General features: G+C 43.9%; 1 protein-coding gene across 3 annotated transcripts in view; it reads left to right on the forward strand.

Moving 5' to 3' along the window:
* Nucleotides 1-25541, forward strand: part of DVL3 (dishevelled segment polarity protein 3) — a 190045-nt gene that overhangs the window by 26591 nt on the left and 137913 nt on the right. For all 3 annotated transcript variants that reach the window (XM_040349745.1, XM_040349743.1, XM_040349744.1), the window contains exon 2: nucleotides 19261-19330. In XM_040349745.1, coding sequence (XP_040205679.1) covers nucleotides 19261-19330 — 70 coding nt within the window. The remainder of the gene's footprint in view (nucleotides 1-19260; nucleotides 19331-25541) is intronic.

A 25541-nucleotide genomic window follows, 5' to 3' on the forward strand; every position in this document is an offset into this window, starting at 1 on the left:
AACAAGATGTAGCCACTCGTTGGAACAGCACCTACTATATGCTGCAAAGTCTTTTTTGCACAAAAGCGCGTTTTAGCTGCATACATTGCAGATTACGAGTTGCCGATAACACTGAGTGCACATCAGTGGATGTTAGTTGAAAATAGTTTGTCTCTTTTATCTCTATTTGAACAGTTAACAAAAGAAATAAGCTCAACTAATGCTTCCATTGCTGAAGTTATTCCCTTGATTGCTGCACTGAAGCATTGGCTAGGCAAAGAGGTAGAAACAGACCTTGGCTTAAAAACAGCTAACACCACTCTACTGGAGGCTGTTGCCAACCTGGGCAGGGTTAGACAAATTTGCTTGGCATCTAGGACCCAGCTAAAAAATGTTAGGAGCCTGAAAACGCTCCCTGTCCCGCCAAGCTCGCGCGCAGAAGCGCCTGCATACGTGAGTAGCGCCCGCACACGTGAGTAGCGCCCACACATGTAAACGGTATTCAAACCACACGTGAGGTATGGCCACGATTGGTAGAACGACAGCAATAATTCTAGCCCTAGACCTCCTCTGTAACTCAAAACATGCAACCTGTAGAATTTTTTTTTTAAACGTCGCCTATGGAGATTTTAAAAGGTAAGTTTTTCGCCATTCCACGAGTGTAACATTATCTTTCACAATATTAAAAAAAATTGGGCTAACTTTACTGTTGTCTTAATTTTTTTAAATTAAAGTGTATTTTTTCCCAAAAAAGTGTGCTTGCAAGACCGCTGCTCAAATACGGTGTGACAGACAGTATTGCAACGACCGCCATTTTATTCTCTAGGGTGATTATATATATATATATATATATATATATATATATATATATATATATATATATATATATATATATATATATATATATATATATATATATATATATATATATATATATATATATATTGGAGGGAAGGAGATGGCAGTGAAAAACACATTAGAACTGCTATTTTACTTGTAATGCCAACACCACCACAAGATGGCGCCATATCACAGAAAGCCGCGGCCTAAATTACCGGCGGGCACCCCCACCTCCCCTCGCGCAGCGGGGGAGGTTTGGGCGCACGGAGACACGGGATCCTGTGTCTCCGTGCTGCGCCGGCCGGTAATTGAGGCCGCGGCCTTCTGCAGGCCTAAGCTTCCCCGGGCGCCAGGTCACAATTTCTTGTCGCAATTGCAACCGAGCGCCAGGATTTTGTCGAGCCCTGTTCAAGACAGAGTCCAACACTCTGTACTGCATTGCAACAGTTCTAGATCCTCAATTTAAAGAGCATTATTTTAATGTGGAGCAAAGGCAGCGTGCGTGGCAAATGATACAGGCACAAATGGAGGTGGTGGAAGCATCTGGTGAAGGAGTTTCAAGGTGTAGCACAGAGGAAAGAAAGTGAGAAGAAACGGTCGCAAACAAGTGGAGAGGAACACAATACCACATGAGTGAACCCCGATCCATAGCAGTGCCACAAGTGCAGCTACCCAACAGCTGGACATTTATTTAGCTGAACAGCCTATTGCCAGAAGCGACAATCCTCTTGCGTACTAGCGCATCAACAAACTACGATTTCCTTTAATTGCACGCAGATCTTTTTTTGCCCCAAGCACCAGTACAGAGAGTGAGAGACTATTCAGTCTAGCATCTCATATTCTTGATGAGAAGAGAGACCGTCTCCTCTGAGAAAGCTTAACAAATTTTGTTCTTGAAGCAAAATCTGCCACTTTTACTGAAATGATTAAGAAATCCGTAGCGTAGACCAATTCATCTACCATGTTTAGTAAAGTAAGTGAATTGTTTTTGGACTGTGCTATTGGACAATTGGAACATACAACATAGCATGACTCTACCTAGTATGTTTCAATTGTCTAGTTGTGCCATTGGTTGTTCATTGTAGTCCTGCAGTTTTTTTGCACTTCTTCAATTTAAGAGAACTCCAGCTTTTGAACTACTGTACATACATAGTTTGTTGCTGTTGGGCCAAACTATGGTTCTCCCTAAAATGTTGGCCTGCTGCATGTGCAAAACTGTATCTTCTGTGGCTGGCTACATACTATAGTACTATACACTAAACCGCACTGATGTCTGAGTATGGACAGAGACTTCCAGAAACAGACTAGTCTACATTGCTTGCTGTGATTGGCCGAGCGCCGCTGCTGTAGACCAGTCTGAAGATTAGTATGTGTTCAGGGAAGTCTCAGCCCATACCCGGGGGCTGGAACACTGTATGACTATGTATGTAACCTGCAGCTACATTCTTCTATCGCACATGCAGCCGCTGGCACCTTGGGAAGAGAGCTCCGCCGAATCTCCGATACATCATCCTGTGGAAATACTCACATTGCTCCTGCACACCAGCTGTAGGAAGGTCCCCGGTACACGGCTATACCTGTTTAAGTCTCTCTCTGTCCCCCGATGTCTGCCGTAAGGAAGCAGAACCAGCTCCGGCCCGCAGACCTCATGGCGCAAGATGGCGCCGCGGCTCAATGCACCGCCAAGGACAGGAACAGAGCGGGGGCAGAAAAACTCTTCTCCATGGCGCTCTCCTCTGAACCGGCAGCCTCTGCCAGCACTCCTGAGAGCTCACCCCAGGGAGGATCGGAGGCGGATGACACTGTTCCCCTGGAGGATCCGGCCGGACCCTGCTTTCTGTGGGACACAGTGAGTACTCCAGGGGGGGGTCCTGCTAGGCCTCAAGATCACACAAGCCCTAATGCTGATAATGAACCCACGCTGCGGGACATTTTCTATGTAGTAACCTCCAACAATCTCTCAATAACAGCACTTTCAGCTGAGCTTAAGGGGATTAAAACAGAAATCACTTTCCTGAGACATGATAATCGGAAGCTTAGAGAGAGAACATCTGCATTAGAAGGGAGGGTGAGCTCCATTGAGGATGACATGGCGCCTATGCAGCGAGACCTCACATATAATAATAATAATAATAATAATATTATTAATAATAATAATAATAATAATAATAATAATAATAATAATAATAATAATCTTCTCACCCAACACTCCTCACGTTTGGAAGATTTGGAAAATAGAATGAGGAAGTTCCCTGAAAAGATTGAGGGCAGAAACCCGGTGGAGTGTATCGAGCAATGGCTGCTTCAGGCCTTTGGTAAAGAGGCATTCTCCCCTATGTTCACTGTGGAGAGGGCTCATAGGGTCCCTGCTAGACCTCCTGTCCCTGGGGCTCCACCTCTGCCTTTTCTATTCAAACTTCTTAACTATAAAGATAGAGATGCTATACTGCGTCTGGCCAGGCTGAATCCTGCCACACTGAAAATTGATAACACCAAGGCTTCTATGCTCCCGGACTTCTCGGCTGATCTACAGAAGCAACGTGACCTAGATCTGAAATATGCCATGTTATACCCTGCTCGCCTGAGACTTGAGGTCTATGGAGCTGTTTATTTTTTTTTATTCGCCTTCTATGGCGGCACAATGGCTGGATAGAGAGGAACATTCGATACGTGAGGCACGCAATAGGTGCCCGGCGCCAGTCTGACGGATGCTGTGCTATCTTTTCCTGTTTCAGCCATACATTCCACGTTAATACCTCAAGGCAGGGTACTCTGATGTCACATTGGCATTTTAATATTCGTCGCCACTCCTTTGCCTTTGCTGTTAAGAAGTTAATAAGACACTGAAGTGCGCTTCCACTGTTGCCCCCCAGGATTGCCTGGTATAGGCCTCGGGCCTGTTTTTGCTATGACTGTTTGACCACGTTGGTCAGTTTTCTTTGCTTCAGATACTTTGAGGCTACCACCATATTTGCCCTGACTGCATTTTATTTTTCCTTTTACCTTTCTCTTTTTTTTTTTTTCTTGTGCCACCTTGTCTTCGTGGCTCCACCAGATACCTCGAACTGCTACATGTCTGCAAACTGGAACTGAGATCTACCATGCTCGCTGTACCTGGCTTTCCCGGATTTGCTACTCACTGGGGACACGGTTTGGGTATACTTATAATGTAATATCCGTGTTTACCTCTAGTACCGTTTTTTTCTAATATCTAAGATAACTAGATTTTTGTCATGGAATGTTAGGGGTCTGGGTAACCCGGTCAAGTACTTGGCGGTGCTCCGCACTATCAAGCGGCTTAGTGCAGATGTGATTTGCCTACAGGAGACTTATTTCTCCCCGGTGTCTGCACCTCAATTTGAAGTCCGGCAGTTTTGCCACCAATATCATGCCACTGGCTTGGTGTACTCGAGGGTGGTGAGTGTCCTTCTCAGCCTGGGGTACACAGTTTTCACCTTTTGGATGTAAAAATTTATCCGGAGGGCAGTTTTGTATTTATTCTGTGTTCCCTTTTTGGGACAAAATGTATACTGGCGGGGTTATACATTCCCCCTCCGTACTCATCTAGCTTACTCAAGGTTTTAGCTGACTACATGTCCCGATATCCGGGTATTCCTACATTGGTTTTAGGTGACTTTAACAATTATTTAGATTATGCACAGGACAAGTTTGGCTCACGTCTTGACGTATCGGTGGGAAGGACCCCGGGGCCTACCCCTTTTGCTCGTTTCCTAGCGGAGATGGCCCTCACTGATGTGTGGAGAGTACATAATCCTGAGGCAAGAGTGTACTCCTGCCAATCGGCCTCGGTGGGGGGCCTGTTGAGAATTGATTTGGGGCTGGGTACTGATCTGCTGTTGCCCAGGGTCATATCCTCACAATACCACCCAAGACAGGTCTCTGATCATTCCCCATTCACAATAGACATTAGAATGGGAGCTGTTAGGGGAAATTGCCTCTGGAAGTTGAATCCTTTTTGGCTGTCTCTCATACCGGATCCTGATCCGATTCCCGCACTTTTAACTGAGTTCTTTACCCATAAATTAGATTCAACGGGTGTGGGCACGGTGTGGGATGCGGCCAAAGCATATTTACGGGGTCAATTTATCAGAGTCATTTCTCAGATTAAAACCAAGGAATGGGAAACATTTGTACTGGCAGAGGCCCAATGCTTGGAATCTGCCTATGTAGCAGACCCTAATGTATCCACTAGAAGGTCTTGGCTGGCCTCCCAGTCACTGCTAGGACAGTTGTCCCTACAACTAGCTGAGAATAAGCGCTTTTTTCTGCAGCAAAAGCTTTTTGAGGAAGGAGAGAACACGGGTCATATGTTGGCTTTGTTAGCCAAGTCGCAACAACCTTCATCGTATATAGTGGCGGTAAAGGACATGCATGGTACTCTGCTATTCTACCCAGTCCATTTTAGACGCCTTTTCAACCTTATTTCAGGATGTATACACGTCAAAGGTTCAGCCTACCCATGAGGAACTCTCCTCTTTTTTTGAACAGATACCCCATCCCCAGTTTATCTTCATCTGACGCAGCAATTCTGAACACCCTGTTGTCTGAGGATGAACTCTTGGAAGCCCTGGCACACGCGCAGAATGGGAAAGCACCAGGGGCGGATGGTCTTCGGGCCGAGGTGTTTAAGAGATATGCGGAACAGCTCTTACAGACACACTTAAAGGTTTATAACGATGCCTTTGAAACTGGCGAGCTTCCCCCCTCTATGAATGAGGCTCTTATAGTGGTAATATTGAAGCCGGGTAAAGACGCTATGTCACCGGATTCATACAGGCCTATTTCTTTACTGTTATTTGATATTAAATTACTGGCCAGTGTGCTGGCAAACAGATTGTCCAAATGTATTCATCACATAGTACATAGGGACCAATCTGGTTTCATCCCGACAAGATCCACCGCCCAGAACCTGTGCAGACTGTTTCTTAACTTGCAGATCCCGGTTGACAATTCTGGTAATCGGGCCATCTTCTCGCTGGACGCAACTAAAGCGTTTGATAGCGTTGAGTGGCCTTATCTCTGGGAGGTGCTGTCAAGATTTGGGGTGGGCACTACATTCCTTAAGTGGGTTCAACTACTGTATAGCGCCCCGTCGGCCAGGATGCGTGTCAATGGCGATCTGTCTGAGTCCTTCAGGCTCTTCCGGGGTACCCGGCAGGGGTGCCCTCTTTCACCCCTGCTGTTTGCTCTGGCATTGGAACCCCTAGCTATACATGTTGGAGCTTCATAGGACATTAAAGGCTTTTGTAGGGGTCCCAGGCAGGATGTAATCTCCTTTTATGCTGACGACACCTTGATATATCTCGGGAACACGGCTGGTTCCCTGAGGAATGTGATGGCCTTAATCGCTGACTTCGGGAAGCTGTCGGGATTTAGCATTAATTGGAATAAATTGGTGCTTTTACCTCTAGACTCCCTGACTCACCATTTGCCTGACTGCGCTAAAGATGTCCTCGTTGTAGAGGAATTTAGATATTTAGGCATACAGTTTACAGCTAACCCAGCCCAGTATCTGACATTAAACCTGGCACCGCTGCTTCGTAAATTCCGGACAAAATGCTTGGCATGGTTGAAACTACCCCTTTCAGTCACGCGGAGAGCTAACTTGGTTAAAATGATTTGGGCCCCTCAACTACTCTACGTATTTCACAATGCCCCACTATGGATCCCCCATACATGGTTTACCCAGATAGATGCCCAATTTAGAAACCTGATATGGGGCAACAGAGTAGCCCGTATCAGCCTCTCCTCACTACAATTAGCTAAGGATCAGGGTGGCATGGCTGTTCCGCATGCCCGGTACTACTTTGTGGCCTCACAACTTCAGCACCTTGGGGGCTGGGGTGAGAGGGACGCGGAGGATCCTTTTCGTTCGCTGGTAATACTCTGTGGATCTGAGATGTCTGCGTTCTCACATAGAGGTGGGGCTTGTGCACATCTCGGACTCCCTTCTCACCATTAAGCTGCTGAATTCCCTATGGAAGTACATCAGGTCGCTACTGAACATAAGGGGTGTGTGCACGTTCACCCCAATATGGGACAATAAATACTTTACTGAACTCATCAAACTTAAAGGTTTTCGGTCTTGGGAACTAGCAGGCATACACTATCTAGTTCAGTTGTTTAAGGGTGTGACGCTTAAATCTTTCACAGATCTTAGGGAAGAATTCTCTTTACACAGATTCCAATTCTATCGTTACTTGCAGTTGAGGCATGCAATACAGTCTGAGCCGAGGCATGCAATACAGTCTGAGCCTAGACTGTCACCGGTTAGGTTGTCAAGACACCCTCTGATGGCAGAAGTATTTTTGACTGGAGATAAGAAAGGCATGATATCTAAGATATATAGTATATTACTTGGCACAACACATTATGCCTCCTCACTCCCGTGTAGAAGGGGGTTGGGAGAAGGATTTAGGCCCTATAGATGGTGAAACCTGGGAATTATTATGCCTTACGTCAGCCCCATTAGTGTTGGTGTCTGCGTCCCGCAGACTTTCACATCTGTACCGGCTTCATAGGGTGTACAGGACCCCAGTCCGCCTATATAGTTGGGGATGCCGAGACTAACCGCTCTTCCCAAAATGTTGTGTACATGACGGAGACCTACTGCATATGATGTGGAAATGCCCAAAATGATTCCGCTATTGGAACTTTGTTCTTACTACCATTTCCCAGGCATATCAAATACCGATCCCGTTGTGTGTCTGCTCGGGGCACTGGAGATACCCTCGCTCTCGCCTAATGGTCACACTGCAATAATCAGTTTTGTTATACACTGCCAGGACGGCGATTGCGGGGCTTTGGATATCTTTCAGGGTACCGACGGGTAGACAATGGGTGGATGATGTCAACCGGCTATTGATTCGGGAAAAACTTGCGTATCAACATAGGAATGTGCTGAGAGTTTTTTTTTATTCCATGTGGCAACCATGGCTTGACGTTCCCTGCTTGGGTCCCCCACAACTCATCGCAGATAGACTATTGCAAATGTAAGATCCCTCCCCCCCCCCCCCCCCTGTTTTTTGAGTTTTTATTATTTAGGTAGTAGTTTTCAATTTCAAGACATCTCAATTCTAAACTCTCCATGTCGAGCTAGGACTCTCGACCCAGGTTAACACTGTATACACCTGTTTCATGGTTCTGTACATTGCACTGTAACAAGCATTGAATGTTGATTGCTGACACCTTGTGCACAACAGGAGATGCCATTTTGGATGTGATTTATACAGTTTATTCCTTTCTATATGTACAGTATCTTTTGTATTGGGATAATGTTATTAATGGTATACAGATATATGTATGACAGTGTATGTTATCTTATATTGTTTTCTCAAATAAACGACTTTCTGATTTAAAAAAGCTTTGATCAAGCCAAAGAACTTCAAAGCTCATTGGCTAGCCTAACATACTCAGCTGCGCTAAATTGTTCTATCTCTCCAATTTTAGTAAATCAACTCCACAATCTCTGGTGCTTGGCCGTGGGCCCCAGACTTTTGCCTACATTTTTTCTTGCTGGCTTAACTCTACATGCCTCGCCTTGATGCCCTATGACTAGGAAAGTTGTTGGATAATGGTTACGCTGTCTGAAAAATAAAATAAGACAGAGGGCGCACTGGCCTAGTGCATTATCTTAAGGAAGACCTCTCTTTGTTAATAATATGGTAACTTAAAGCGGTAGTAAACTCGCCAAAAGAGAACGATTTAACCAATATATCAATCTAAATATTTATTTAGAATAAAAAGGGCACTAAGAGAAAGCCCAAAATTTTTTCTTGCTGTAAAAAACACTTTATAGTCGAAACTCTGCTGCTCTGTAATAGCTTTCGCCGTATCAACTTTCCGGTTACTAAGGAAATTTAGTTGAGCGAATCAGACTATCCTGCTGGCTTACTTTGAAGCATCGCAAGATGTCGGGGAAAGACGAAATGACGCAACCCCGGCATAGACACTGCATTTTTCCGGCAGGGTCTCTGTTTGCTGGAAAATTTGGACGTATGGTGCATGCGCGGGCTACATCATTAGCCACAAATATACCTACAACTCGCAAGGCAAGCGGGTAAGGAGACATTTTTATTAAGCAAATGATTATAAAACATGTAATTGTCCACAGGAAGAAAAGTCATCATATTGGGTATGCAACCGCTTTAAGTAATATACAGAACAAACCAACAGGTGTATTATCAACCTGGTTGTCAAAGTAAGCTTCCAGTACATAATACATCATATCGCATCACCTATAGCCTAGGACAACTGGAAAACCCAACAGGCTCTACATCAGAAGGGCACGGCTGGGCACAGGCACGTACATGTACGTCGCCTTTTAAGAGCCCAGCCATGGGTCGCACTCGCGACCTAGTCCTGAGCTCCGTGACCGCAGGACCTGTGCACCCGATCGCCGCCGGTGTCCCGCGATCGGGTCACAGGAGCTGAAGAATGGGGAGAGGTGAGTGTAAACCTTCCCCGTTCTTCTCTGTGGCTTGTCACTGATCGTCTGTTCCCTGTCATAGGGAACAACCATCAGTGACGTCACAAGTCCAGCCACACCCCCCTACAGTAAAACACACAATAGGACACACTTAACCCCTTTAGTGCCCCCTAGTGGTTAACTCCTTCCCTGCCATTGTCATTTTTTCACAGTAATCGGTGCATTTTTATAGCACTTTTCGCTATGACAATGGTCCCAAAAATGTGTCATGTGTCCGCCATAATGTCGCAGTCACAAAAAAAAAATTGCTGAACGCCACACTAGTAAAAAAAATGTATAAAAATGCCGTAAAACTATCCCCTATTTTTGTAAACGCTATAACTTTTGCGCAAACCAATCAAACGCTTATTGCGTTTTGTTTTTTTTTGTTACCAAAAATATGTTGAATACATATTGGCCTAAACTGAGGGGGGAAAAACATGTTTTATATATTTTTTGGGGATATTTATTATAGCAAAAAGTAAAAAATATTGCTTTTTTTTTTTTTTTTTTATTTATATTTTTTAATTGTTGCTCCATTTTTGTTTTATAGCGCAAAAAATAAAAACTGCAGAGGTGATCAAATGCCACCAAAAGAAAGCTCTATTTGTGTGAAAAAAAGGACGCTAATTTTGTTTGTGAGCCACGTCGCACGACCGCAATTGTCGGTTAAAGCGACGCAGTGCCGAATCGCAAAAAGGGGCCAGGTCCTTTTACCTGCATAATGGTCCGGGTCTTGCGTGGTTAAAGGAACATATTTAGAAAATAAACAAACCTTTACAACCCATTTTAAAGTCTATGGGCACAAGTCTGATGGAATTTGCCTTGAAGTAGTACTGGTGTTTCATCGGATTAAGCTACCCTTCAGATTTTGAATCGACTATTTTTCTGCCATCCCCAGGGCCAGGAGCCCTACCAAGACCATACAAACCTAAAAAACAAAAGGGAGTAAAGATAAGGGGGTCATCCATCCCCTTGGAACTCAGTCTCAATTCTGGTTTTCTGGACCTAGTTCCTGCTGTCCACCCATTGTCTGTCTGTAGGGGGGGATTCCACTGTTAACTCAAGGGGACCAGCAGGTCATTGTGTCCTCGTTGTAGGCTGTAACCAGTTTGGAACCGTACACTGTTCACCCCCAGAAACGGGAACAATGCCAGGAGGTCCGCTGGCTGGGAACAGAGTCGAGGAGGATTCTTTCTTTATCAGTAGGGATATAGGGTAACCCCATGGGTATGAGCCCCCTGATTGTTTGTTCTCCAAGAGTGGATGTAGTTGTGCCCTCTGCTGTAAAGTTGCCTGGGATAGGTCTGGGAGGATTTTAATTGATGCTCCCCCATAATTAATAAGTCCTGCTTTCCAAGCCTTACGACTTATAAGTTCTTCATGAGCATGACAGTGCAGGCGACCTATCACATCTCTAGGTCTTGCCGGGCATGTAGAGCGTGGCCTGAGGGCTCTGTGCAGTGTGTCGAACTCTAGATTTTGGGGTCCGTGTTCATCCGATCCCCCCTATAGAGGAGAGCGGAGAAAAGACAGGGTGGTCCCTGCACAGTGTGCGGGGGACCGCCCTGTCATCCGCCGGCTTCGGGGATCAACGGAGAGATCCCCGCTGAGCAAGCGGAGGTTCACGGGAGTTGAAGGTAAGTGAATCAACAATGCACTAGCTTAAAGGAACCTTTTTAGAAAATTAAACAAACCTTTACAACAGGGGTCTCCAAACTGCGGCCCGAGGGCCAGATGTGGCCCTTTGCTAGCTTCTATCCGGCCCTTGGGACACCATTCCATCCACTGATATGAGGCACTATTACTCCCACTGACACCAACAATGAGGCACTGTTTCTTCCACTGATACCAATGATGGGAATACTATTCCTCCTACTAATAGGGGCACTACCCCTCCTATTGACCGCCAATCCTGAGGCCATATTTATTCTTACTGATGCCAACATTTTTTTGCCCTTGCTGGCCACAATCCGGCCCTCCTAAAGTCTAAAGGACAATAAACTGGCCCTTTGTTTAAAAAGTTTGGAGACCCCTGCTTTACAACCCCTTAAGTCTGAGGGACACACAGTTCCTGACACTCTGTAGATTTGGGCTTATTTAATGCTAAGTCACTATACTAGGTCATGCGGTTTGGAGGTGGGGGTTATACAGAGTTATGGATTAACTTTTGTCAGTGCCCCAACTTCCTATAAGAAACGGTATGACCCAGTTAAGGTCCAGTTAAGTATGACCTAAGATTATCTACAAGACCTAAGGTCACACATTGGACTTAATAAAGATTTTATTTTCAGTTCAAAATACACGTTTTCTTTTTTTTTTTTTTTGTTGCTTCAGCCCTCTAATTACTAGCATGGATAGAAAATATTTAAGACTACTGTGTATATTAACGTCATCAGTCTTCAAAGTAAAATACTCTGTATTTTCCCTTAAATCATTAGTGCAATGCCTCTGTTATGGGTCTTGGTGCATTTTCCTGAAGCATATCTAGGTTTGTTCAGCTGTGCTTGCAGTCCTCCGCCATCCACTCTTACTAACTAGGATTACTATGCTGCTGTTTTTACAGTGTTTGTATATTCCCAGTGTGGAATTTATACACAAGGTTTATATTATTAGGAGTGTCTGCTGCCTTGACTTTGCAGACATCTGTTCTTGTCCCAAGGGACCCTAAGTGGGTGTGCAATTCACAAGGATGTCTGGTGAATGTATACTAGGACAGTAAAGGTTGTTTCTAGAAAACTATCCTAATATTTTAACCTTAATGTGCCATGCAGCTTCCTTAAATGCATTAATTCTTAATATCTGCAGATTAGCTTGGCATTGTCCATGTATTAAATCTGAGCAATAGTGCTCTAGGTTTAATTATTCATGTTTTTATTACAATCCTGGTTTGCGCACAATATAATTATAAGAAAAAATGGTGCTTGCATATTTAAAGTAGTTGTACAGCAAGTCCACTGGCATGTAATATAGTTTCTATGCTTGTTGCAATGATTAAAAAAATCACTGTAGCACAAAGATTATATGTCTGTTTGTGGTGGTACAACTTCCTTTAAGACAATTTTATTATAAATAACCTTTAAAGTTTGGACTTTACTGGTACCAGAGGGGAACAACCACATAGAATTTATAAAAATTGGCACTGGTTCCCATATCCTGTGCAGTTGGCCATATTGATGAGCCATCATCCGTATTGAAAAGTAAACCAAAGAGGCCATACTGTTCAACCATTACATTTTTAGTTATACTTGCCTCCTGTGCAGTTTTTTTTTTTTTTTTTTGCTTGTAGCCCAGATCCTCCTTCTCTGGTCTTTCTTTGTTGCTCCTAGCCCCTCCCTCCTTTGAGTGCCCCTCAGCCAGCAGCTAACTACAGGGGGCACCCAAGCAGAGTCAGAGCTCCGTCTATCAATTCGGACAGGGAGCCTAACTTGGGGGGTCTCTCACTCTCTCTCTGACTGACTTTGACAGCTGCGGGAGACCATGGTGTGCCACTGCTCTGTCTCAGACAATCAGGAGTGAACTGGATGGCTGAGGGGATCGTGGACATCGCTGGAGAGAGAAGCTCAGGGAGGTAATTTGGGGGGGAGCGGGTGTGTATGCTGGTTCCGCTACACACAGAAGGTGTTTTATCTTAATGCATAGAATGCATTAGTATAAAAAGCCTTCTGCCTTTACAACTCCTTTTAACCACTTCCATACCAGGCACTTGCGCACCTTCCTGCCCAAGCCAATTTTCAGCTTTCAGCGCGGTCGCACTTTGAATGACAATTGCCCGGTCATGCTACACTGTACCCAAACAATTTTTTTTTATAATTTTGTTCCCACAAATAGAGCTTTCTTTTGGTGGTATTTGATCACCTCTGCGATTTTTCTTTTTTTTTTGTTAACTTATTTACAAAAAAAAAACTTCAATTACGCCCACTGATGGGTACTTATGGATGGGCACTGGGGTGGCACTGATGGCATTGCTGGGCATCACTTGTTTGCTAATTTTTGCCGGTCAGTGCCCATTTAAGTAAGGAAGAGCTGATCAACGGCTCTTCCTGTTTACATCGTGATTAGCCGTGATTGGACACCGCTGATCACGTGGTAAAGAGCCTCCGCTGGAGCCTCTTTTCTGAGATCGGAGATGCAGGGTGTCGGACTGACACCCCGCATCACCGATTGACTCGCTGCGTGCCCCCACCGGCATGTTATCGTGCTGCACGTCAATAGACGTCCAGTCATGATAACGCAACCACTTCCTGGATGTCAATTTACTATTGACCGGGCGGGAAGTGGTTAAGCAAAGACCATATAGCCAATTGCTCCTAACTTTAGATGGAAAGCAAGTAAAACAAAGGATCCCAATGAAGACAGGAGCACAAAAAAAAAGCAGTAGCCTAGTAATCGGATGGTTATTTCATTAGCTGGCTGCTCACCTGCAGATTAATCCGTGTGTGTATATCCTGGTCATCTTAACCACTTAAGGACCGCCTAACGCCGATATACGTCGGCAGAATGGCACACCACTGGGCACAATCACGTACCTGTACATGATTGTATAAAGCCCAGCGGTGGGTCGGGGGTGCGCTCCCGCAAACCAGTCCGAAGCTCTGTGACCTCGGCCGCAGGACTCGCGGACCCAATCACCGCTAGAGTCCCGCGATCGGTCCCCGGAGCTGAAGAACGGGGAGAGCAGTGTGTAAACACGGCTTCCCCGTTCTTCACTGTGGCGCTGTCATCGATTGTGCGTCCCTATATTGGGGAACACACAATCGATGGCGTCAGACCTACAGCCACACCCCCCTACAGTTGTAAACGCACATGAGGTCACACTTAACCCCTTCAGCGCCCCCTTGTGGTTAACTCCCAAACGGCAAATGTCATTTTCATAGTAAACCATGCATTTTAAATAAATATAAAAGGGGGGGAACCAATGCACAAAACCACAACTAACCTAGGGTAACCTAACTAATAAACAAAGTGTATAAATAAACAAATATATATGCAGCAGCCACTACATGAAAGTGCTCACGCACCAATCAGCATATAAGAAAGAGGGGGGTTTATTTACTGCAAGCGCCACTACACCCCCTCTTTCTTGCATGCATTTTAAATGCATTTTTTGCTGTGAAAATGACAATGGTCCCAAAATTTTTTCAAAATTGTCCGAAGTGTCCGCCATTATGTCGCAGTCACGAAAAAAATCGCTGATCGCCGCCATTGGTAGTAAAAAAAAAAAATATTTTGTAAATGCTATAAATTTTGCGCAAAGCAAAATCGATAAACTCTTATTGCGATTTTTTTTTTTTTTTTTTTTTTTTTTTTTTTTACCAAAAATAGGTAGAATACGTTTCGGCCTAAACTGAGGAAATTTTGTTTTTATGTTTTGGGGGGATATTTATTATAGCAACAAGTAAAAAATATTGTGTTTTTTTGTTTTGTTTTTTCAAAATTGTCGCTCTATTTTTGTTTATAGCGAAAAAAATAAAAACCGCAGAGGTTATCAAATACCGCCAAAAGAAAGCTCTATTTGTGGGAAAAAAAGGACGCCAATTTTGTTTGGGAGCCACGTCGCACGACCGCGCAATTGTCAGTTAAAGCGGCGCAGTGCCGAATCGCAAAAAGGGCCTGGTCCCTCGGCGGCTGTCTCTATCCTCCCCGCAATTAGTCACCACAGTCATGCGAGAGCTCGCATGGTGGTCACTAATTGCGGGCGCGCTCCCGTGATACAGCGAGCGGCCATACCATCAGATGTTCTTTCACCTTAAAGCGGATGTCCGCTGAAAAAATATTTAAAAGCCAGCAGCTACAAATACTGCAGCCGTCCGTCAGCCGTCCGCAGCAGAGGACGAGCTATCGCTCGTCACTCTGCTGCCCCCCCCCGCCATCCTCGGTGAGGGAACCAGGAAGTGAAGCGCTCCGGCTTCACTGCCCGATTCCCTATGGCGCATGCGCGAGTCGCGCTACACCTGCCGATTGGCTCCCGCTGTGGCTCCCACAACTGGACAGAAGGTGACGTCATGCCCGCAGTCTGCCCGAGACTGTGTGGCCGGGAAGTGGGTGCAAATACCTGTCTTTAGACCGGTATCTGCACCCCCCCTCCCCCTGAAAGGTGTCAAATGTGACACCGGAGGGGGGAGAGTTCCGATCAGCGGGAGTTCCACTTTAGGGTGGAGCTCCACTTTAATGCATAGATTGCATTAAGGTGAAAATACATTTTCCTTTACAAATCCTTGACTGCAGTCTGGAATTTTTTTTCTATTTTTTTTATTTTTTTTACACTTTTGATGAATATTCGTTTTCGATTGGGCTTTAACAAAAACAAACGTGTGCCCATTCTAGAATAGGAAAGTCTGTGGATTGAATAGCACATTTTATTTTGTTTAGTGGGCAGTATATGCAGCACAGGAGTGCAGAGTGCAATATATGCAGGACAGTAGTTCAGAGGTTGTGACAAGGGCAGTATGTATAGGCGAAGGGTATGACAATGGTCATTAAAGCGGGGGTTCACCCTTAGAGGGCACTTTTTCCCCTTAGATTCCTGCTCGTTTTCTCTAGGGGAATTGGCTATTTGTTTTAAAATATGTGCAGTACTTACCCGTTTACGAGATGCATCCTCTCCGTCGCTTCCGGGTATGGGCTGCGGGAATGGCCGTTCCTTCTTGATTGACAGTCTTCCGAGAGGCTTCCGACGGTCGCATCCATCGCGTCACGATTTTCCGAAAGAAGCCGAACGTCGGTGCGCAGGCGCAGTATAGAGCCGCACCGACGTTCGGCTTCTTTCGGCTACGAGTGACGCGATGGATGCGACCGTCGGAAGCCTGTCAATCAAGAAGGAACGCCCGCTCCCGAAGACCCATACTCGGAAGCGACGGAAGAAGATGCATCTCGAAAACGGGTAAGTACAGCTCATATTTTAATACAAATAGCCGATTCCCCTAGACCGAACGAGCAGGAATCTAAGGGGAGAAAAAAAAAAATGTATAAATGGGTGAACTCCCGCTTTAAGTACAGAAGTTTGCAGGGTATATGATGACTGGCAATATAATTACCTTTTTTATTTAACCTGCAAGTCAAAATATTAAAATGTGACAGGCTCAATTGATGGTGACAGTGGTAAACTATGCAAGATTGTAAGCTCCACTAACAGGAGCCCTCCTATTCCTTCTGTATTGTGATTGTACTGTCCCACTTTATATTGTAAAATGCTGCGCAAACTGATGCTGTACATCCTGTATAATTAAATTGCAAGACAGGTCTTGCACTTTTAGTCCTCATTACAGTAAACACACACACAGCATCAAGATAGAATCTTTGTAATTTCCTATCCTAAAATAAAACATCTGCCACGGACTAAAGTCTTGTCCTTTCCAAGGTACCCCCTAAATTTACCTGGGTTTCCCAAAACCAACAGGCAACTTTTTAAATGTTCGTGTTCAGCCTTTTTCTAAAACCAAAACGTATTTTTTTATGTATTTTTCCGCCACAAATGGGTTATGATTAAGGCCCCTTTTTACACTATTGGACTTCAAAGTTGTGCGTTTTTTTTTTTTTTTAAAGGGAATGCCTATGTAAGTGGCATCAAAATTGGAACCAAAGTAGTGCAGGGGACTACTTTTGAAGTCGGAACGACTTGAAGTCGTACTAATATGAATGGTTGTCATTGGAAATCGTGAGAAACGACTTGTCATGCTACTTTGCCATTACAAATCGTGGGACAAGTTGTATAAGTGTGAAAGGGGCCTTTTTTTTTCTCAGTATATGTCCCTATCTTGGTGATAAAATAAAAGGAAAATTAAAGGTTTCGCCATTATTCTTCTAGTGACATACTGGATTTGCATTTTCCTTTCTGTCATGGTGACCATGACCACTAGGCTAGTTATAGATGGGTGAATCTCTCTAGGAAGGACACAAACCGTAATAAAACCTTTAGGTGTTTAAACTTTCCCATTCTATCCTTGTTAAAACTAAATAAAAATTGCTTTAAACCCATTTCACTATTTTTGCTCCTACTGATGCCCAATAAATGTAATGTGGTGCTGGTAACCTATATTTTATTATTTTTTTGCTACAGTAGGAAGGGGTTAAAAAGTTTCAAGTTTTGATTGCCATTTGTGTTCTGGTTGTGACGATTCACCCTCTTTATTCTGGTGACCATTGTCTCCAGTATTGAAAGTGATGGGAAATCATTTTTATTTTATTTATTTTTTTGGGGTCGGACCAGGAAGTGGTTCTGGTGACAATTGACCCAAGTGGAGCCTAGAGTATGTTGGCTTTTTCCTTTTCTCTAATTGTCTTCTGTTTCTGGGACATAGTGAAGGGAAAATCACCCTGATGATTGAGGCACAAAATAAACGAAGACTTTTTGTAGTAGGCTTTTGCCTACTACATCAGAAACTAAGAATGAAAAATTCTGCCTAATAGGACTGTTGGGGGGGGAAACGTTAGATCAGTTAGATTCAGCTGCTGATCAGTGTATTATGACAGCAGAGGAGCCCGATTGTCAGAACACAATGGCACAGATAGGATTATTCCTTCATCCACCTAATGTTGTGGCAGCCAGCCTGCCAATAGATGAAAATTACCGGCTGAATTTTGATCCATCTGTCTTTACTCCCAATGAAATTCTGGAGACCTTTTTAATTTATTATGCTTGGGGCCCTCTTTGCAATATATGGAAAAATAAAACGCTGCGCTAGTGAAGTGATAAATATAGGTTACCTATATATAAATGTAAATTAAATCAATAAGTGCTATACTTGTACTGAGACACTCTCCAAAAGGACAGTGAAAATAAATGCATATACATATATAAAATGTGATAACCCAGTGACAGGTGAAATCACTCAAAGTCCAAATAATGAATAATCCATCCACATAAATGTGTTCAAATTGTATGCTTCAAGTGAGAAATCCACAACATCCAGCAAAGGTGAGGATAGAAAAGCACGTCCACCATAAGTAATTGCTGCCTCTTACCAGCTAAAAAAGGTCACAATTGCATATAAGCTGAAAGCTTCCAAAACTCATCTCCACCCGGAAAAGCCTTGTTGTAGTTGATCTCATTCAGATGTTGATCTATTCTATTTTTAGGCTTTAATTTTGTGTACATAATGGGAAAACCATTAGATAAACAGATTAGGCTTAGAGCCGGTTCACACTGGCGACACGACTTTGGGGGCGACTCGGCAAGGCATCCTGAAGACGACTTCAGAGGCAACTTGCAAAATGACTTCTGTATAGAAGTCAATTCAAGTCGCCCCCGAAGTCGTACAAGAACCTTTTTCTCAGTCGGAGCGACTTGCGTGGCTTCTATTAGAACGGTTCTGGTGAATAGAATGGGACGCGACTTGTCAGGCTGCTGAGTCACCTGACGAGTCACCCCATTATGAACCGGCTCTCAGGTTGCACCTGGCTTGATCTTCTTAAATCAAAGCAGGTCTACTAGACGGAGGCCCTCCTGAAAGTTAAATCTTTAAGCTGGTCATACATTACTCAGTCAACTGGCTGAATGAAAAAAAAATGAAACTATTTCACCATCCACACTTCAAGTGAATGGGGAAATCTTCCCTGCTGTTAAATTGTATTATGACACTGTTCCCCCACTGCCAAAATATACTGACCAGCACTGCCAGCTGATTGGTTGCATGTGCTGATTGAGCAAAAATTTCAAAAAGCCTGTCCTTTTGAAAAATTTATTTTTAATAGCCTATGATAAACTATGTATGGCTAGTTTTAGTCTCTCTCTGACAAGAAAAACAGAATGCTAACCTCGTAAAATATTAAGGAGGCTTTAGGCAATATAAGGAGATTTGTGTGTTTTTTTTATTTTTTCCATTTTAGTAAAATAATGTAATTTAGTATTGCTTACATGTGCTCCTGAAGGAGTGATGGGGTGGAATAAATACTCGGGATGTATTGACATAATGTTTAACATTTTTTATCACTTTCATATTTCCTTTTTCAAGGGTGGTTAAAGAAGAGATCTCAGATGACAATGCAAAGCTGCCCTGTTTCAATGGACGAGTAGTATGTTGGGTAAGTTGGATGCATTCATCACTGGGGGCCGGGAGGCTTACATCTGAGAGTCCTCAAAGAACTTGGCCAGTTTATAGTTGGATTGTTATTCCTAATTTTTAAGGACAGCTTAGTGACTGGAATAGTAACACATTCATACCGATTTCAAAAGATGGATTGACGTGGAGCAGCAGCTGAGCCCTGTACCTTTGTGCAGAGCTCCATGGTGCTATGCAGCCCTGCCAACTTCTCTTAAACACCCTATAATTGGCACAACCCTATGAATTACAGCGAGGATTTGCCGAAATTGGAAATTCTCATCAAAACAATCGCCCCTGTTCCCTATCTTGGGAAATCCGAGTTTTAGCCCAGGTATGGAGACAGGAGCCTTCCAGAACCTTAAAGAGAAGAGAATATATCAGGCTTCACACTTAAGTCTGGAGCATGGCCAACCATAAAAATATTGACGCAAGTAGGGGGAGCCTTTGAAATTAACGTCTGGCAGGCCTTTCAAATAAACCACTTTATAAGATCCTTGGGACCCTCTATAAACTTCCAACGCCAACTAATGACATTTGAGTCATACTGGGACGAGAAAAAACACTCTCTCAGGTGATCTCTGAAATGTATGGACTATTAAACAAACCTTCAGATGACTTTGAGTTGCCGTGTTTTAGTAAATGGGAGATGGACCTAGATAGGACCTTTACCCCTCTTCAACGTAAACAAATTATCCACCTGACCTTAAATTTCTCCGTCTGTATGCGGACTCAGGAATTAAATGATAAAATTTTGACGCAGTGGTATTATACCCCAGTACGACTTAATACATTTTCAAGTGAAAACTCAGACAGCTGCTGGAGATGTGGAGAAGAATGCGGGGCATTGTTACATATATTCTGGTCCTGTAAAAAAATAAGACCATACTGGGCGGTGGTCCTAAGAACTGTACAAAAATTTTCTGATTTACAGCTTCCCGATGATCCCACATTCTTCTTACTCCACTGCTCGCAAATCCCGCCTCAGACTTATAAAACAGCACTGTGTCACATGATCAATGCAGCTAAAGCAGGGATCCCCCTGCATTGGAGAGATACTAGGCCCCCATCGATCTTAGATTGGTTAAGTAGGGTGAAACAGAGGATTACCATCGCGAGTCTGAATCCCTTTATCGGAGATTCCGCGAACGTGGGTACTCCCATCGCACTCTACGTCGAGCTAAGAGACTAGCCAGTCAAAAGGTCAGGGCAGACCTACTTCGGCCCCGAGATGTAGAGAAGAGCGCTCCAACTGGGACCAGTGAGGTTCATTACCCCATATGGGACTCGGTGGCAAAAAGTTGGATCGATCTTGTCCCAGCATTGACATATTTTGACCCGATGCGAGACTCTTAAAGGCATAGTGGGGGGATAAACCCTCCATCACTGCCAAAAGAGCGAGAAACCTGCGAGATGATCTAGTTCAATTTGAGTTTAGACATGCTCTTGATAGAAGCTGGCTCACTAACATGCCCCGGGTAACTGGCATGTTTGCATGTGGTCATTGCAGCACATGCAAATATGTGGACCGCTCTAAAACATTTAGAGATTCAGAGTCTAGACAAACATTTGAAATTAGTTCCTTTATAAATTGTACCACCTCCCGGGTCCTCTACATTCTGGAATGTCCCTGCCATAAACTCTATATAGGCAGAACTAAACGCCAGTTAAGGGTAAGATTCGGGGAACATCTTAAAAGCATCATATCCAAGGAGGATACACCTATAGCTCAACATTTCCTCCAATTCCATCAGAGTAAAACATCTGGATTGACTGTCAAGGGATTCTATGCCCTTGACCTTCCAGAACGGAGAGGTGACTATGACACGGTCCTCCTCAGAAAGGAAAAACTTCGGATTTTTCGTCTTCAGACCCTCCAGCCGAAGGGCCTTAATACTGAATTGAGTCTTAAAATCTTCTTAGAGCCATAAATTGACGTTGTTCCCTTGTGTGCTCTATTGACACAGGGGATAACAACATGTGCTAAATATCCTTTTATACACTGCATGACAGTATACAACATATAATAATCTCAATACTGTCTGTTGTGGTACATGCATTCCATCTATTGTCCCTACGGGATAATAGGTGACTTATCTTAGCAACTGCTTTATTAGATTGGCTTCTAGGCGTTTAACATTAATGTCATAAGTATCCTTGTTAACAAAGCCAGCCCTAAATGATAAACTACACCCCCCCCCCCCACACTCGTTTGATCTGATTTGAGTTCTTTAAGTAAAGTACTCTATATTGGTGAATAGCGTTGCTAATGAATATTTAAATTATAAAAGCAACTGTTTGATTGAATGAGTGAACAGCGATTTAGCATTCAAACAGATGTATCTGTCTATTTACAACATGCAATTTTAGTTGTGGCCACTAGATGGCAATATACAATTAATGTGTCTTTGGGTCCTGATCTGACTGGCTAATCTGCCCTATTTAATGATCCCAATAACCCTGACACAACATCCAGACGAAGTGACCAGTTTGGGTCACGAAACTAGTCGATGTACGATGCGTTTGCTACTTGACGACCACTGCTACACTTACTGAGTAATCCATCTGTGTCAGCATGAATCTCCTTTGAACCACGGAAGTGCTTACAGCTCACTTTGCTCTGCAGTTCAGCTTTCTTGGATCTTGACTGCCATCTACTGGCCACAGGAGGAACACTTGTTCCAGTTTTGTACCGGAGAGGTTGCCTTACATCTCCACACGTGCTTTTTACAAACGCTGTCTGTGTCTGCCAGGACTGTCTGAAAACAGACAACTGCACTGCACGGCTTCCAAACATCGTATGGAGAGAACTGTGGCAGACTTCAGCAAGGGTAAGAACCCTCTATACATCATTGGATATCGGGATCTACATGTGGGAACAATCCTGTGACATTACATAGGAGATATATTCCTTTTGAACTAATCACCAGTTGATTGTACCCCCCCCCCCCTCCTCTCCAACCTGCATTTAACACTGAGGCCCTGCACACACGGTCGGACCGAACCGATGAGAATGGTCCGACGGACCGTTTAAATTGGTTCACCGCAGAAGTGGCCTGATGTGTGTACACACCATCAGTTCAAAATCCGAACGGGTCAGAACGCGGTGACGTAAAACACACGACGTGCTGAAAAAAACGAAGTTCAATGCTTCCAAGCATGCGTCGACTTGATTCTGAGCATGCGCGGGTTTTGAACCGATGCTTTTCTGTACTAACCATCGGTGCGGTCCATCGGTTCGGTTTTGGACCGAAGGAAAACAGACCGATGGCCTATACACATGGTCGGTTTGGTCCGATGAAAGTGAACTTCGGTTCATTCTCATCGGTTCGGTCCAACCGTGTGTACGGGGCCTGAGACTACCCATTGTGTTTATGCTGTTTCAAGCTGAACCTGCAGTCTAACAAGTCCAAGGGAAATCTATTACCTTCCAAGCAGCAAAATCACTTCATAATATTTCCATATTGAGGTTTGATAAGTGCTTCAAGTTTGGTAGAGACGGTGATATCTATTCCCTGAATGTTCATGGCAGCCATATGCCTGTTTGAATGGACTTGTTTGAGCTTACTTTGCACAGGATGCGCTTGAGGACTATTTTTGTTTGATTTTTATTAATCTGAGATAGATCAGTTTTGTTCCATTGCATTTGGAGACATCCAGCAATCTATTGAGCACTTCCTGGATACCTTCCTTGAACTGATCGGCTGTACATACTCAACATGTGTGTTTGAATCTGCATCCGCTTCCCCCTCCTCTTTGACCCAGATTAGTGGGGCCAGTCACACACATATTCACATATATATATTTTTTGCCAGCGATCAGTTTGTATTTCGGAGGTTTGTGTTTATCTCCCCAGTCAGTAGCGGTTGGTCAGTCTTTTAGCAAACTTTTATTATACAACGTTGTCATTTTTTGCATTTTTATAGATAACTGTACATTGGAGGAACGGGTACCACTCGGGAGGTCTCTGCACCACCCCAGTTGGACCTTTATTTATTCAACTGTATGTGTATTCATCAATAGTTTTTGTTGCCATTCCGTTTGACCCTGTTGCTGATTCTCCCTCAAATACATTATTTGAGACCTCTGTCTCATCCTTCTCTTTTTTTTTTACATATTACAGTGTCTATTGGGAGGAATCCCGTCTTGTATAGACCTATCGGAGGTTTGGAATATTTATTATACACCCCAGGTTGGATTCCATTATTTTTACTTCATTATGGAAGAGATAGAGGCCATGGAGGACTTGGTCCTCTCGGCTAAAAATAAGAAAAACCAATATGAAGAAACCATCTATTTAGGAACTCAGAAGATGGGAAGAGACTACTGGAAGAGATGGCCGAATAATGAGAAGTAAATAGGGAGTATCATATGAAAAAGAGGTGTACCCAGCACAGTGTGAAGGATAAACCTCTGCTCCCTCCGTCTCTCTGGGAGGGGGGGGGGGACAGGGTTTTTTTTGGGGGGGGGGAGGGTTAGGTCCTTCTCCGATCTCTCTGTGCGAGAAGGGGGAAGGAAGGGAAAGGGGAAAAGAGGGGCTACAGTGGAAAGATGGACAGTCTATCAATTAATAAACCTGTTGGTTAGAAGTATAGACTGAGGGGATAATAAGAAATGTACATGAACAGAATTAATGGATGTGGTATACCCATGGGGGACTGTCCAGAGGATCTAAAAGGCATTAAAGTAGGAAGGAGAAAGGGTTAGGATGAATGTATAGAATATTTAAGAACTGTAACTTTGATTACAATATTATTTGCTATTCCTTTTCTCTTTTTCCATTTTGTGGGAAAAAATTTAATAAAAATTTAAAAAAATAAACAATTTTATCTTTGTGACACTGAAATAGAATTTGCATGATAATTTGGAACAGGGTGTAAACAGAGCTGGTCATCGCTGTCAGTGTGTGGAGGGAATAAAAACCCAATGACCTGCTTCTGTCAGAGGGACATCGGTCCTGAACACAGAGAGCCGCCGCCCCATCTGTCCCCACCAGTGCAGTCTCATCAGCGCCCTTTCATGAATGAGAAAAATTACCTGTTTGCAAAATTTTATTACAAACTATGAAAACTTATATTTTTTTTTTTAGCAAAAAATAAAAATCCCAGTAGTGATTACCGCCAAAAGAAAACTGTGAAAAAATGGTACAAATTTTATGTGGGTACAGTTTTCAGCATGACTGCGCATTTGTCATTAAAAGTGCGACAGCCCTGAAAGCTGAAATGTTGCCTGAGCAGGAAGGTTTTTTTTTTTAAATTTTTTTATTTCTTTTCCCCAAAAGTTTTTATTGTTCCTTCAACATTGACAATTATATTAACATTAGGCATAGACCAATAATATAGTCAATTTGCGGGTGCAGCCGCTATAGTCTCCATAGAGTAGGAAAGAAAACCAATAAACATTGTATCCTACTGAATATATGCTAACAAACAAATTATCTAACCACGGTGTAGCAGAGACCAGTGTGCGTTTTCTCAGGTCGTAATATAGGGCGAGTGCGCCCCTATGCGTCCCTTGGAACCGTGCAGTTCGGGGAGCGCACTGTCCAAGTGGTTCACTCAATACTCCAGGCGTTCGTATAGGCAGCCGTGGTAACCCAGGGATAGACGAACAGGACCTTCTGCCCCCCTTCCCTGGACTGGTCAATAGAGTCAACTAACTAGTAAGGCAGCAACTTCAGCCAGACGGCAAACTTTTTGTAACGTGGAACGGGTAACTATGTAGGGTGGGTGGGCAGGGGGGGGGGGGGAAGAGGTGATTCCGATCCAGCGGGAGGGGTGGGGATTGTGGGGAAGGAGCTCGGCCAAGGAGTAAGGTCAAAGGTTCTAAGGCAAGTGTCTTCAGTGTCTAAGGCGGATGTAATCATCCGTGGATGTGAAATGTATCCAGCAGGCCCAAGTCTCCGTGAACTTTGCGGGGGTATCGTTTGATTGGTGGATCAGTTCCTCCATCTCCATTGCCCTCTGGATGCGGTTAAACCAGTCCGCTAGAGAAGGAGGATTCGGGGACAGCCACTTAAGCGGAATGCACATTCGTGCGGCATTCACTAAGTGCATAGTTAAGGACCGGCAATAACCTCTCGGGAGCGATTTGGCATGGTGGAGGAGGAACTGGGCCGGTGTGTATTCTAGTGCGTCAGTGGTAATCCGGGTGATGTATGCGTGGACTTCTGTCCAATAAGGTTGGATTTTAGG

Source organism: Rana temporaria, chromosome 4, assembly GCF_905171775.1.
Source record: "Rana temporaria chromosome 4, aRanTem1.1, whole genome shotgun sequence".
Lineage (NCBI taxonomy): Eukaryota > Metazoa > Chordata > Amphibia > Anura > Ranidae > Rana > Rana temporaria.